The sequence below is a fragment of the Cnephaeus nilssonii genome (assembly GCF_951640355.1).
Source record: "Cnephaeus nilssonii genome assembly, chromosome: 2".
Lineage (NCBI taxonomy): Eukaryota > Metazoa > Chordata > Mammalia > Chiroptera > Vespertilionidae > Cnephaeus > Cnephaeus nilssonii.
This window is the reverse complement of record NC_137073.1, coordinates 56,039,799-56,055,571: the sequence shown is the minus strand read 5'-3', so window position 1 is coordinate 56,055,571 and position 15,773 is coordinate 56,039,799. Positions and strand designations below refer to the sequence as shown.

General features: G+C 39.6%; 2 protein-coding genes across 7 annotated transcripts in view; one reads left to right on the top strand and one right to left on the bottom strand.

Moving 5' to 3' along the window:
* The window catches only part of LOC307108733 (uncharacterized protein), an 823,426-nt gene that overhangs the window by 29,985 nt on the left and 777,668 nt on the right, over positions 1-15,773 (top strand). The gene's annotated exons all lie outside the window — the stretch shown is intronic.
* The window catches only part of LOC307114802 (uncharacterized protein), a gene marked incomplete at its 5' end in the record, with an annotated part of 91,755 nt that overhangs the window by 69,314 nt on the left and 6,668 nt on the right, over positions 1-15,773 (bottom strand). Inside the window, 3 exons of the mRNA XM_079797606.1 lie at positions 684-785; positions 6,693-6,860; positions 14,378-14,615. Coding sequence (XP_079653732.1) covers positions 684-785; positions 6,693-6,860; positions 14,378-14,615 — 508 coding nt within the window. The remainder of the gene's footprint in view (positions 1-683; positions 786-6,692; positions 6,861-14,377; positions 14,616-15,773) is intronic.

Below are 15,773 nucleotides of genomic sequence, written 5' to 3'. Positions count from 1 at the left end.
GTGCACCCAGCTTCTATTACACATATAAGATCTTTGGTTAATCTCTTCCGGCTCTCCCCCCTCCTCCCTTCCCTCTGAAATTCATCAGTCTGTTCCATGTTTCCATGCCTGTATGTTGAGCATCTGCCCCCTGGTGGTCAGTGCACATCATAGCTACTGATCGAATGGTCAAATGGTCGAATGGCCACTTAGGCTTTTACATGTATAGATGCCTACCAACCTTAGTATTCTGGCCTCAAAGTATTGATCTCACATTACTCGTGTTATAGATTAGGGAGCAAAGGATCCAACTTTCACTAGGCATCTTCTAATTCTTAATTTGCTTGTTAGGAAATAAGGAGATCTGAAAAGCTGTAAGGAAATAATTAAGGGGGAATGGAATGCTTCCCGGAAAATATTAAGTACTAATAAATCAGCAACAACCTACTCCTAGGTTGTTAATCTTTGCAGGTAGGGTTAATTTTTGGTAGGGAGACCAATGCCCTATGTATAGCAGAGGGGTATTTTCCATCAGGAAAGCATGTCTTATAAAAAACATCTGGTCATGTTGTGGGCACCTGTCAATCACCATGAGTTTCTGATAGACTGAGATTTAGAAATTGCATGTATTGCATATGTGTGCTTTACAGGACTATGATATCGAAGGCTATTTAGATTAAAACTGCTAGAGTGATACAACTTACTAGCATCCACTTCTGTTACCACGATTGGTTTGGAGAATTGAATTTGGAAGCCCCAGGGACAATCATCAGTTCCTTTGAAGAGCCTTAGGGTTCGCTCTCGAACTATAGAGGAAGCAAAGAGGACATTCTTTTGAGTTCATTTTTAGGTACAATAAATATGATTATAAAAGTGTTTAGTATTTACTGCTTGTTTATTGCATGCCAGGCCTAAATAAAAGTGTTTTAACCTTTTGCACTCAGATGTTGAGTGTGACTCGACACAGTTAGCATTGGTAGCAGGAATCAAGAAAAAAGCAAGCGAGTGCAAAGGGTTAAGCACTTTATAAATATCTAATTTAATCTTCTGATTAGCCTATTATTATTGTACTAGAGGGCTGGTGCATGAATTCGTGCATGATTGGGGCTGGCTGGCAGTCGGAGGTTGGCTGTGGGAGCACACTGACCACCAGGGGGCAGCTTCTGCATTGAGCGTCTGCCACCTGGTGGTCAGTGCATGTCATAGCGACTGGTCAACCGGTCATTTGGTCATTCGGTCGCTTAGGCTTTTATATATATAGATTTTTGGAGAGAAGGAAACTGAGGCACAGCGAGGTTAAACAAGTCGCCTGAGTCACAGGGTGAGGAAGGGACATTGCTGACGATTCTCAGGCAGCATGACTCCCAACAGGCAGCTGAGCCTTACAGGTCTGTCACTCAGATCTGTCAATAGTGGGGCATTTATTTCAAGGTAGAAATAAGAAAACAGACTTCTTAGCTGTACATTTAGGTCTTATAGGAATCCAGAATAACTGAACAACTGAGCTTCTCAGAAAGAAACAGAAAAAGCTGAGCCTTATAGAAACTATAACTGTACAGTTGTGCTGCCTTGAAGGTGGAGAGTTCCAGAGACTTCACAGTAAGAACCCATGGATTTTTACATTAGTCCATGGGTCTTTATTAATGTGGCTTAACCACTTCTCATTCTGCTTTTTCATGTATCTTCTCTCCTTTCCTCCTGCTACCTCATCAAGTCTTGTCTGTGTGTGTGCGTGCGTGCATGTGTGTGTGTACATATTTGTTAATAAATATCTTTAATAAGGGAAGAATCATAACAAAATATAATGATAAACTTCCTGAGCCTCAGAAGTGAATTATTAGTAATAGTCCTGTTATAGGTCTCTGAGGTAATCCTGTATAATAAAAACCTAATATGCTAAGTGTCCAGTCATCAGTTCAACCAATCAAAGAATAATATGCTAATGATATGCTAAGGCCGCTCAACTGCTCACTATGACGTGCACTGACCACCAGGGGGAAGACAGTTGACAGATCGACCAGTCTCTGTGATGTGCACTGACCACCAGGGGGCAGATGCTCTGACAGTTGGTTAGCTTGCTGCTGGGGTCTGGCTGATCAGGGCTGAGTGAGACAGGCTGGACACACCCTGGAGCCCTCCTGCAGTCCCTCCCCAGCTGGCCAACCTCTTGTGTCCCTCCCCTGATCATGCACCTGTGGGGTGCCTCGGTCTGGCCTGCACCCTCTCGCAATCTGGGACCCCTCAGGGGATGTCAGAGAGCCAGTTTTGGCCCGATCCCACAGGCCAGGCCGAGGGACCCCAGTGGTGCATGAAATCTTGCACTGGGCCTCCAGTTAAGTATAAAATAAGAATGCTTATCTATTAATAAGGCCAGGGTAAATTATCATCTTAAAATTATAGTTGACTAGAATACCCTTTCATTAAAAAATAGGGATACATTAGACTAATTGTGTTTTTGTATTTCACTTCTCATTTTACAGATAGATTTATATCGTCCTCTGGGTTGGATATCAAGAACATTTTTCCTTTGCAGGGTTGCATCCTCTTTAGGTACATTTTGAAAGGCTGTTACAGAATGTGCTATGTAGACAAAAAATGGATAAAACTAGAAGCAATCAAGAGGTCAAAGAAAATCCTGAGAATTTAAGATGACTTAACAATTGTACTTTGAGTGGGGAAGGAACTTAGTCCAGCTTCCTACCTGATGGGGAATCTCTTCCTTGTCATCTCTGACAGATGCTCTAGGTGGGTGAGTCCCTAATCGTTGGAGATATATTATTATTATACTAGAGGCCCAGTGCATGAAATTCATTCATGGGTAGCGTCCCTAGGCCTGGCTGGCAATCAGGGCCAATTGGGACCTTCCAGCTGCAGCTGGGACCTTCCTTCCCTGGTTGCTGGCTGTCAGCCAGGGCCTTCCTTCATTCCGTGCCGCCCCCTGGTGGTCAGTGCACGTCATAGTGAGTGATTGAACTACCAGTCTCTCAGTCAAACTCCTGAGGGGACACTTTGCATATTAGCCTTTTATATATATAGATATTTACATTGTATTTTGCAGAATTTGTAAGAAGATTTGTCATTATTTCATTAAAACTTCTTCCAGATATTCTGGGGTAAATCAATACTTTTTAAAAATTCACTTTCCTATAAGAAATGACAAGGACAGTGAAAGATTAGTCAATCTGTTCAAATGTGCTTGGATGTGACCATCTTCCTGGTCGGCTTGGGAATAAAAATATCTGATAACAACAAGGAAGCAAGCATCTCTGTCTTGAACAATTCACTGTAGCCTAATAGCAGAAGTCTTTCACAAACATTTACTGAGTATCTACTATGTGCCCAGGTGTTTTCCTATGCACCAGGACTGCAGTGGTGAAGACAGACAAGAGACTTTTTCTCATGGAGTTTACATGATAAACATTGGCTGCCAAAACTGGCCAACATTCAAAGGCAGGAAAGGTAAAGTCTCTTCATGTGGATTCTTGAAGGAATGTTGATCTTTCCAAAATGTCTGGGAAAAATACTGTTTTTCTGTTGTTGAAAACAACATCTGGAAAAGCATACCAAGTTGCCGTGAAGGTATTGGTATATTCCAGCTCTAAAATTATGCCCTCTGCTCTATTCTATGCTCCTGGGAAGATCTCCATCATTTGTTACTACAGTTCCCTTGTGGCAGTCATTTTACACGATTGTTTGGGCTGCCAGTTACTGGATTTCAGTATAACTTAAGAAGCAGAACTGGGAAATTCAAGGCGACAGAAATGAATATTTTAATAGTCTGCAATAGGCTGGTAGCTAATCAGAGCAAAAAAGAAAATCAGAAACTATTTCTGACCTTTGTAGAAAAATTTTTTAACTTCTCCACTTGTCAAAACTTCTTGCTCCCTATAGGTTACTCCCTTGATACTGTCTTATGCTTTTGACATATTGATTACCCAATGGATATTTGTTTAATGGAGTATTTTTACTGTTGATTCAAATCAAATTGTTTGTTGTTTTCCCATATAACATGAAATTGTTGAGATATAAACAATTCAATAAAATCTTTAACTGGTGAGCTCAACTGTAGCAATCTCTTGTGGAAGAAAAGACAATCAAAATGTTTTGCAACATGTCTCCCCCCCACCCCCATTCTGAAGACAATTTTTTCATATTTTAAGATTTATAGTTCTGGTTTCCCTTGCCACTGTCTGGTGGATAATGTATGACACATCTGCTGAAAAGCCACAAATAAATGTCATTGTCTTTTCAGGGACTGTGTGGGCTCATCTTCAAGTAGTTTATCCCCTCAAATAACACTACTTTGGAATCATCTTGTTAAATGTGAAAGTTAAAATACCCTACCTTTTTTCTTGTGGCGCCAGCAATAGAATTTTGTAGTGATCCAAACCTTTGTTTATCTATTTCTCCAACTTAAAGAAGAACTCTTTTAGGAGATAACGAATTGGATTTTTTAAGGTGTAAACTTTATTCTCACAAAATACATGCTGGTAGATACAAATTAGTATTGCAATAGCTTAAAATACCATTAGGTTAAAGATGCTTTTCGGGTTAAAAATGATTGGTTTTGCCTACAAATCACTTTTCCTCCCAATCTCAATCTTCTTTATTGATCTCTCAATATCACATAGTTAAGAAAATAAGCATTTTATATATGTAACACTTCAAGTCTTAGTAACAATCAGAACAACTAGCACATTCTTGAACTGAGGTTCAGTTCAATAAATACTATCATAAAACTCACTTGCAGCATCTAAGCATTTTATATATTCAGGGTGTCCCTCAAAAATGTATACACACTGTAACAGCTGACAGCTCAATGTTGAAAATGAAATGTATTTTAATGAATATTGCCTTTATAATTATCAAAGTGTGTATATACATTTTTGGGGACACCCTATATATAAATTATTAAAATACATTTCATTTTCAAAATTGAGCTATCAGCTCTTAAAGTGTGTATATATTTTTTGGGACACCCTGTATGTGCACATATATGCACATGTATATACAAATATACATGTTATGTGTATATGTATGTGCATATGTGTGTGTAAATATAGGTATATGTATATAAAATTATTGAAAAAATTGAACACATTTTTTTTTTTATTTTTAACCAAAGCAAATGATAGTTAATTAACCAAATGCTTGTTCTTTGCTGGCCATAAACAGGTGATAATTTTGATGCCTGTACTGAAAAAAAGTTAGATTCTTTGTAGAATTTATCAAATTCATACTTGTAATTTCTCTCTGTGTGTCTTTAGCAAGTTCCCTTAGTGCCAGGACCTAGTAGACATGGTGTTTGTTGAATGCACGATTGTATAAATAATTTAAAACATTATTTGCAGCCTGAATCTTTGCTTCCTTGAATTACATTGTTTACTATTATTCAAGGTCATTTATTTATGCCAATACAGATGTTTACAACAGTTTCACATGTATTTTGCAGCCAAGATTGGACTGAAATAATAATTTCACATGCTGGAACTTGTAATTCAGGTATCAGTGTTTTTTAAAACTCATTAAGTTGTTATTGCATTGGGAAATTATATAGTTTTAGTAAACTAAATATTAATCTCATAAAACATCTTGAAACTATTAGATTATTAATGAAGTCTGCAAAAACACAAGGGAAATATTTACATTATTAAATGAAGGTATAATATTAAGCAATTATATTACTAAATGTAAAATGTAGGCTATAAATCTTATGTTTCAGATTTTAGACATGACAATATCAAATGCATATTCCATATATGTTTAAAACAGGACTAGACCTATCTATATACACGGAGTGGCCAGATTATTATGATCTCTGAATGCATAATAATCTGGCTACTCAGTGTATATCCTATATAATAAAAGACTAATATGCAAATTGTCCCCTCAACCAGGAGTTTGACCAGCAGGCAGGCCGGCCAACTGTCCATGTCCCTCCTTCTTGCCAGACTGGCTGGACCCCACCCATGCATGAATTCATGCACTGGGCCCCTAATATATATATACACTGAGTGGCCAGATTATTATGTGTTCAGAGATCATAATAATTTGGCCACTCAGTATATATAAAAGGCTAATATGCAAAGTGTCCCCTCCAGAGTTCGACCCAGAAGTTCAATCACTTGTATGACGTGCACTGATCACCAGGGGACAGCGTGGAATGAAGGAAGGCCCTGGTTGGCAGCTGGCAGCTGGGGAAGGGAGGCCCTGGCCGGCAGCTGGAAGGCCCCAATTGGCTCTGATCACTGGCCAGGCCTAGGGACCCTAACCGTGCATGAATTTCATGCACCGGGCCTCTAGTGTATAATAAAAAGACAATGCAGAAACAGTAAAATGGTTATATTTTGGTATTGGAGCAATAAATTATAATTTGTTACTTGTTTATACTCTCCAGTACATTTTTGAAAAATAGTATTTTTTTACTTATAAGATGAAATAGACTTGACTCTTCCTCTATTAATCTTTACTCCAACTTTGAAATTGCTTTCTATGTTTGACTGAGCTCTTAAGACAGTTTTTATTTTAATAACTTCAGATTCTTTCACACTATTAATAAATACATTATATATGTTTATATATTCAAGCACACATACTTCTCTCCAAATGCTACACCCAGTGTGCAAGTTTGCCGACTTCAGAGACTTGCCTGGAGCCCAGTTACGGTCTCTAAGACATACACATTCATTTTATCACAATCATAGAGTCCTTACCAGCTGCAGGTCGGGGTTTTTTACTAAGGCATCTGGGACTGTCCTCAGGATTCCCATCGTCCCCTCGAAAAACCCAGGCTGCTGAATGGAAATTCTCCGTGTAGAAACCTTTTTCCTCAATATCAACTCGAAAGCCAAGGTCCACAGAACGGCTGTCTTCTGAGATGACTGAGGAGCAGAAAAGATGACATCATGAATTGTGCTCTGGCAAGAAGGTGAGCACACACTGATGGCCACGGTGAGAAAACAGCCAACGAATGTGTGCGGGATGAAGCCTGTGCTGAAGGCAGAGCATCACCCTTGAAACAAGTAGCTAAGCTGGAGAGACAATTCTCTGGGGAAGAACTTACATAATCTGAAAATATCATAAATAAAGCAGGCATTGCTTGTGGACCTACACCGTGGGAATCAGCAGACTACAGACAGCACAATAAATCCTTATTATTTTTTTTGTGTGTGTGTGTGTGAAAAAACTATGGGAAAAATAATTGTTGTTGAGACATATATTAGTATTTAGGCATCAAGAAAAAGCCACACAAGACTGAGAGTTAGCTTTAGAATTCCTTTCAAAAGTCCAAGCACAAGGAAAAAAATCATTATTGTCTCTGTGCTTCAAAGAAGGTGCAACAACATAACCATACATTCTTAGAAAAACTCACTATGGTCTTAATGTGTAGAATAAAACATAAAGTTTCATCTGACAATTTCAATCCTAGCGGTTTAGGGGTTTCTGTGTATTTGGGAGTCTCCTGGATAGTGTGGAAGGCTGTGCCAGTTAAGGAAATGGAATTGCATTTTTATGCTAGCTTCCAAGTGCTCCTTTGTGGCCCCGTGCAGGAGTTCAAACATGAATAAAGCCACGCCCTAAGTCTTCCAGTCTTTCAAGGGTGCAGGATTAAGAAGCCCCATTTCATAACCAAAATATAATTTCAAAACAACACTCTTTTATGTGCATTTCTCAACTCCCTTGAAGAGGGTGGGATTTAAAGACCACAGAAGGCTTCTTAAACAACAACAACAAACACACCTCTCTTTCTGTTTCTTCCCGCATACTGTGGTTGCTCCTATGCCCTTCTCTTAACCATTGGACTTCTGCTGCAGGTCGGTTTGATACAGCCCCTGGAAGAGTGGCGCTGCTCTCACTGGTTTCCTCTGGAGACTCGTTCCCAATGGTTCTTGTCCTGGCCCCTACATTTCTACCTCTGCTTCCCTAGCTCAGGATTGAAGAGTGTAAATTCCAGCAGTTGTCCTGACACACAGATAAGTGAACAATAGTTTTCTAGCTTATATATTTGTTTAACCTGTGTAGAAATGGTCAGGGGTGGTTTATTCACAAAGCATAGTTTCTTGCAGTCAGAAACAATGCTTGCTCTTATAATTTGTACACCAAGTAAGATTTTATTAGTCATTTGACACTAGTACACAGTTTAAACAGTTTCAGGTACATTCATGCATTTATTAATTTAATTTAAAATAAGTGTTCTGTCATGAGCAAGGTACAATTTTAGGCTCAATGGAGGTGGAAAGATGAGAATGATGTGGACCTCAGAGGAAGTAGTGATTCTGGCTATAAGGGAAGGGTAGGATTATAGGAAGAATATTATTAGACTGGACCCTGAGGAGTGGGCAACATTTACAGGGGAAGGGTAGGATTACAGGAAGAATATCATTAGACTGGACCCTGAGGAGTGGGCAACATTTACAGGAATGTAGACATGATATAGAAGGAAATAGGTACTGGAAAGATAAGACCATGTTGATTGACTAAATATAATTTTGGTGTGTGGAAATAAAGGGGATGACATATGGGAATATTACATATTAACGAAGTTGGAATGTAAATGATATGAGAATTTTGTGGGATATCTTATTTATTGAAATAAAATTATGAACTCTTTAGAATAGAATACTTTAACTCAGGATATGGGATGCCATCTTCCATGCATAATATTTCAAAATATTTAAAAAAAATTTTGGCATTTATTTTTGAATAAGTCTGAGTGTGACATTTGACTTTATATGGTAGGAAATGTAAATCCAAAATCTATATACACCAAGTGGCCAGATTATTATGATCTCTGAATGCATAATAATCTGGCCACTCAATGTATATCCTATATAATAAAAGGCTAGTATGCAAATTGTCCCCTCGACCAGGAGTTTGACCAATAGGCAGGCTGGCCAACCGCCCATGTCCCCTCCCCCTGGCCAGGCTGGCCAGACCCCACCCATGCACAAATGCATGCACTGGGCCTCTAATATATATATAATTATGCGTTCAGAGATAATAATAATCTGGCCACTCAGTGTATATAAAAGCCTTATATGCAAAGTGTCTCCTCAGGAGGTTGACCAACCGGGAGTTCGATCACTTACTATGATGTGCGCTCACCACCAGGGGGCGGCATGGAATGAAGGAAGGCCCTGGCTGTCAGCTGTCAGCTGCTAGGGACCCCACCCGTGCACAAACTTTGTGCACTGGGCCTCTAGTATTATAATAATTTACAGACCCATCTTTTTGAGCTTTAAATCTAATCCAAACTGCTTTCATACATAGCAGTTGCTAAAGTTACAGAAGCCCCAAAGGCATTTAAAGCATCTTCCCTTGTTTGATTTATCTTGTATATCCTTGGCCTTAAATATTCAGTTACATTTTAATATTTATGACTATAATGTACATACATTCCTGCGCCCCTGGACTTAGCGTTATTTTTTTCTGAGCAGTAGCTGTCCATGGTGGCTATGTAATCATCCCCTATTATGTTAAGGTCTGAGGGTGGCCTTTAAATTATAGTGATCTTTGTTTTTAACAGCATGCATGGGACTATTAAAATAGCTCACTTATTTACAAGCAGATTTGATTATGTGGATGAGCAGTTCTCTGTTCATTCAGTTACCAAGACAGAGCTAATCAGCATCCTCTTACATAAACTGAGACATAAAACCTGTGTTAAAGTCCAGTGAAGCAGCAAGCCACACACCTGCTGCAGCTTTGAACTGCTAGATTTCTCAACAACTGTCCCTGGGGACCTTTGAGCCAAGTAGCAAACATACCCAAACGTGACTGTGTCACCAAAATTTGGCTTGCTAGATGAACCTTTTAATAAATGAAACCATAACACAATGAGCTCTTAAAATATGTTGGCATTACTGAAATTGCATTTGTACTTCTGTGCTCTTGAAAACTTGAAATACTTCCCTTATTTTTGATGTTAGAATAAAAAATATAAAATAATTAGCTCAGTTCCAGGTGTCTTTAGACATCCTCATTCTCGTTCATTCCACTGTACTACTTGAGGATAATAAAAACTGGTATCTGATTAAGGGAGACCCTGTTTGGACTTTCCCAGAGAGAGACTATGATCAGATTTGAATGATCCAACCAGAAGCAGTGAGTTGTTGTGTTCACTGGCATAGACTCTGGTCAGGGTGTCTGGGGTTGAACCACTAACTATGGCCAAGTGACATTAGGCAAGTCATTTCTCTCCATGACTCAGATCCCTCATCTGGTAAAGTTAGGATCAAAACTATAGTACTTAGCTCATAGTGCTATTGGGAGAATTAATAAGCTATCATATCTAATAAAGAGGGAATATGCTAATTGACCCTCACACTGTCGCAAAGATGGTGGTGCCCACAGCCAATAAGGAGGGAATATGCTAATTGACTGCTATGCCCTCAAAGATGGTGGCACCCACAGCCACAAGATGGCGACACCTAGTCCCCTCAGCCCCATCGGGGTGGCAGGCGGGCCTGGACACTCCATGCACCTGCCTCCAGAGTCTCCCAGTCCCCTCAGCCCCCCAGCTGCCCAGGGCTGGCCAAGGGTTATGCTGCCGGTAGTGGCAGCAGCAGCAGAGGTGTGATGGGGCGTCGCCTTCCCCTGATCACTGGGTCACCTGCCTCCTGCCCCTGAGGGCTCCTGGACTGTGAGAGGGGGCAAGCCAGGCTGGGGGACCCCCCCTCCTGTGCATGAATTTTCATGCACCAGGCCTCTAGTTGTATTATAAAACTTGGAAGAATAAGCACAATGTAATTTTTAGCTCTTATTATTAGAAATTAAAGTTCTTTTGCCTGCCTTCCTTTCCTTCTCTGTCTCCCCACCCTACACTCCTGCTTTCTTTTTTCTATGCAAACTAATATTTGAAAATACATTTCCATAATAATTTTTTACAGCTGAAATAAGAAAAATGCTCTGAAGTAGCCTCACACAATTAGACCCAAATTCTTACCACAGCTGTTGGTGACACTGGAGTCATTTGAGAATCTAAAAATCAGAGCCTGCAGGCCCTTCTGACTTCAGTTTGCAGCCTTCAGGTTATTGACCTGGTGAGCCTTAGTCAGCACTCCCCACAGCCTAGATGGATTGATCAGCTGTGCCCACATACGTAAATATGTCATTCCTAATGTCTTTTCCAGTTATCATGGAGCAAGTCAGAGCTGAGTAAGATTAACAGACTGAACAGCACCAGCTGTAATGATGCTCGATAAAGCTGTCAGGTTCCAAGTCACGGATTAGTAGCATATCCTGACTCTGTAAATGAGACACAATGTAAACCACACATTAAACAGTGCCAGCTCCAGTGGCTCTCGGCAAAGTGCAGTCTCTCCTAAAAAGCTGCTGAGGAAATGCAGCATGCCTCTTGTGTCTGGGGCTTAGATAAACTGCAAAATAAAATAGCAGATGGTTCCATTCCCTTAAGTCCAACGTAAAATAAATCATTAGTATAAATTTTCATTAAAAACAGAAGTCATCCCAAAGAAAACACAATCATTGTTTTAATCAACATGGTTGTGTTATTTTGGCCTGAAATTTGAATTGGTGCGAGTTATCCAGCTGATTCCAGGGGTTGTTTCAAGTGGGCACTGGCCAATGTTTAACATTAGAGTTCCCAAAAGGAAGATACAAAAGCCCTGATGTGTAGTGCTTTGCCAGTTTCTGTGGCACATACTCCCACCATGGCCCATTTCAAGCTACCAACCCGATGCTACTGAATTGTAGTGTCAGAAAAAAACCCCAAAAACAACCGTGCACAGTTGGCTACCGTGAACCACTGTGGGCTGATTCTTGCACACCTACACTTGTGTCAAGAAATTCAGAACAGTCCTAACTGGTTTGGCTCAGTGGATAGAGCATCGGCCTGCGGACTCAAGGGTCTCGGGTTCGATTCTGGTCAGGGGCATGTACTTTGGTTGCGGGCACATCCCCAGTAGGGGGTGTGCAGGAGGCAGCTGATTAATGTTTCTCTCTCATCAATGTTCCTAACTCTCTCTCCCTCTCCCTTCCTCTCTGTAAAAAAAATCAGTAAAATATATTAAAAAAAGAAAAAGAAAAAAAGAAATGCAGAACAGACATGAATGTCTAAGAGCACTAGTAGTGGCAGACTTGTCCATGAAACAGAGGATGAAATGGACTTAAAGGGTCCAGAAGGCTGACAGACTCTGTGAACTAGAAAGAACGGGTCCTGTGGGAGGAAGAGCTGAAAGCATGGGAAAAATGGCCCTTTTCTCTATGCCACAAGAGCATCATCCTAGGTTAATCAGACTAAACAAAGCTTCCGTTCAAATCTAACTTTTTAGTTTAGATCAATCATAAACAGTTCCAGGTAATAATGGAAGCTATTGCCATATGCAATAAAAATGTTTACTACATGTAAAATTTTGCTTCTGCTTTTCTTATTTATCATCAAAGTGTTCTTCCCTCAGATCCTTCCTTCTTCGTTTTTAAGATGGCTTAATTCTGGTTACTATAGGGTTGATTAATTGTTGAACACTTTGATAATTTTGTCTACATGGGTTTGGAGGTATGAACTGAGGTTGAATTGTCTGCAGTATACAGGAGATGAATTTCAAGGGTCCAGGGAAAAACCCAGAAAGGAGAAAATAGAACTCGAGGAATATGGGTATCGTATGAGGAAAGCAGGGCTATGAAAGGGCCCCCTTGGGTGCCTGAAGCGCTGCACAGGGACCTTTGAAGTATGTGGCATCTAAAGAAGGTTTCAAAGTTGTTTGCTGTGGGGCATGTGATGTATGTCCTCCGGAACCTCTCCGTTGATGTCTTCAGGAGATCTCTGTCTTTCTGACTATTGCTTTTGTGTAACTACATTCTTCGGGGAGGACCCGGAATAGTAGGGCTAGTGGCTATTGTATCTGACTTTCATGCATAACACAAGATTTGTATTCTTCGGTGAAAAGACAGATAATTTCCAGACTGCAAGTTTATCAAACAAAAGGTCAAGAAACACTCGAATGGCACTTCAAGAATATTGCTGTCTAGGAAATCCAGTTTGGGGAATCCATCTTAGAGAAATTTCAACTGCTTATTCACCTCATGACTGAGGAAGGTTTGAGTACACTGAGAACAAAACCTCTAATTCTCAATAAAATAGACTTTGCCTCCCTCCCTCCTCCCCCCCCCCGCCACCCCCCGGAGACATTACCAATGCTCTGTGGAGCGGGAGTCCTCCCTTATCTCTGAAAGCAATAAACCATTCTGTCTGCACACTGGTGCAGTGTTGGTGATGTCTGGTCATTGCTGTAATATGAAAACAGAGCGCTGGTGTGGCATAGGCTGTGGCACAAAATAGATGGCCCCCTCAAATGAGTAATTTACAGACAATTTAATAAAAATACTGAAGTGTGGAGAAGATGGAAGGAAATCAGGTGTGATATAGTAAAATTAACCTTTTGCACTCAGATGTCGAGTGTGACGGTTATTGAATGTATCAATAATTTGAAATATAAAAAAATCCAAATAAATAAGTTTGTATGAAAAGAAACTCCAGTTTTTTATTCTACTGCCTTGCTTTGTAAAATCTGGGGTATTTAAAAAATTAAATCCTGAGTAGAATAAAGGAATCAAGAAAAAAGCGAGTGCAAAGGGTTAAGACTAGTCCATTTAACACTGAAAAGGTAAGGGGAGGGAGCAGGTACCAATGACCAGGACCAGAACCACAGAAGGCAGTGTGGAGGGGGCATCTTACAGCAGTGTGGCTTTAGGGACACAGACAGCCCTTGGCACACCACAGGGAGAGGTCTGAGGCCAAGTCTGATTTTATTGAGGGTTAGAAATTGGGTTTAAGGCAGTTCTTTCAAAGTGAGACCTTGATTAGGACTGAGTCAGAATCACGAGTTACAGACATGGCTTTTGAGGGTTTCAAAGAGACTATGGAAATAAACTATCTGTTGGTGTTTTCTGTTGCAAATCTGATGCTTGTGGGGGAGGGTGAGTTTCTGTAATGAACAATACAAATATTTGCCTGGTCAAGAGCCTCCTGGAAAGTCAAGTTGTGTTGATAAAAGCTTTGGGATAAGGTCATGTGATGTAGCCTAAGACATGGGGAAATAGGTGGTTCTGGGCCTCAGTGTCCAAGTCCTCACTGTCCTCGCTCCCTCCAGCTCCTGCTGATCTTCCCTATTGATTAAACCCAACAGGAAGCCAGAGGACAAATTATCCCCTTCAAATAGTCCATAGAGGTAAGACTCCTGGGGCAGGAAGTGAAAAAGCAAGTTACAGGGGCAAAGGGAAGCTGTTTGCTAGTGTGGGTTGGAGATAGTGGAAGAAGTACCAACGTCCATTTTGATAGGAATGCTAGACATATATGTGGATAGGTCCTAAGTCCTATAGGTTCAGTAAGTCGTTGCGCTTCTTCTGGTTTTGAAAAAGAAAGTAATTGTCTACTCACTGGATCCTTCTGTGATGTTGCTGGCGAATGAACTTCCCCCCGCTGAGCTGCTTCTTTTGCCATCTTTGAATTGCTGCCTCCTCCTGGCCCACTGGTCTATTGCTTCCTCCTGGGAACCATCACTGGCCCTTGTTCCTCTTGGGGGCAATTCCTGGGGTAACTTGAGGAGGCTATTTATTTGCAAATTCCAATCTAGATTAAACCACATTATATATGAAAAGGTAGAATTTAAAATATTCTAATATTTAAAACAGAATCACTGGAGACTACTAGAATTAGAATAATTTCATTTACCTTCTTCATGATTCACTTTCTAAACTTATATTGCTTAAAAAAGAAGAATCATATAATTGAAAAATCGAGTTATATAGAAAGGGGGATCACCACACATTGCCTCAGTTGGATTCAATTCAACAGATATTTCTTGGGTAGCAGTAGTATACACAATACTATATTAATTAGTTACTCCAGAGGAGCAAAGTGCAAATACATTGTTAATTATGTCCTCCTAATTCTCAATAAGAAGACAAGATATTATTACCTGAATTAGTTATATTATAATCTATGATAAGTTTACTATTGAACTCCAATCCTTTATGGTTTGACTTCCATGAATCACATGAATAAAAATTTCATGATACTTTTTTTGCTACATGTGTTGGTTCAAAATGAGAAAAAGAGGGAAAAAAGCCAGAGTGCATGAAAGTCTTGACAATTTTATATTTGAATAAATAACTTAATAACTTCTAAATAAATATCAATTATAACTTTAAAACTTCTGCCTTCTGTCCTCAGAAGCTGAGAGGCTGTGTATTAATTAAAAGAAAATTACAAATAAACTAATTGTAATACAAGCAAATTTTAAGAAAATAACTAAAAGAGTGAAATAAAAGTACTCAAATAGTGGAGCGTGTAATACCTAGAAAGTAATTTGACAGGTTAGGATTGGTTAAGATTTTACTTGCTTTAACTTTTTGGTACTATATGAAAAGGTGAACTTCAATTTAAAAAAAAGACCAACTCTTAACCTTTACTTTTATTCTATTCCCAGGAGCAGAGAAGTTTTTAAAGCTGGATCTTTATAAATTAAGCTCTAACTTAGCAGTATCAAAGTTTGTTCCCAGAACTATTTAAATAATAAATAGGATATATCCATGAATAAATCATCTTCTTTATTTTAATGTGTAACTATTAGTGATCCATTTGCATAATAATTTAAATTTCACTTGGCAGGGCTAAAGACACAGAAGGGAGGGAAAGTCATTATCCAGTCCTCTAATTTTCCAAAGCTCTGCTGTTGACTCCTACCTCTTCCCTAGAAAGAAATATGGTGACAGAAAAATGACATTCATTCTGTAATAGTTATTACTGTTTCCACTGTAATTGAATACTTCAA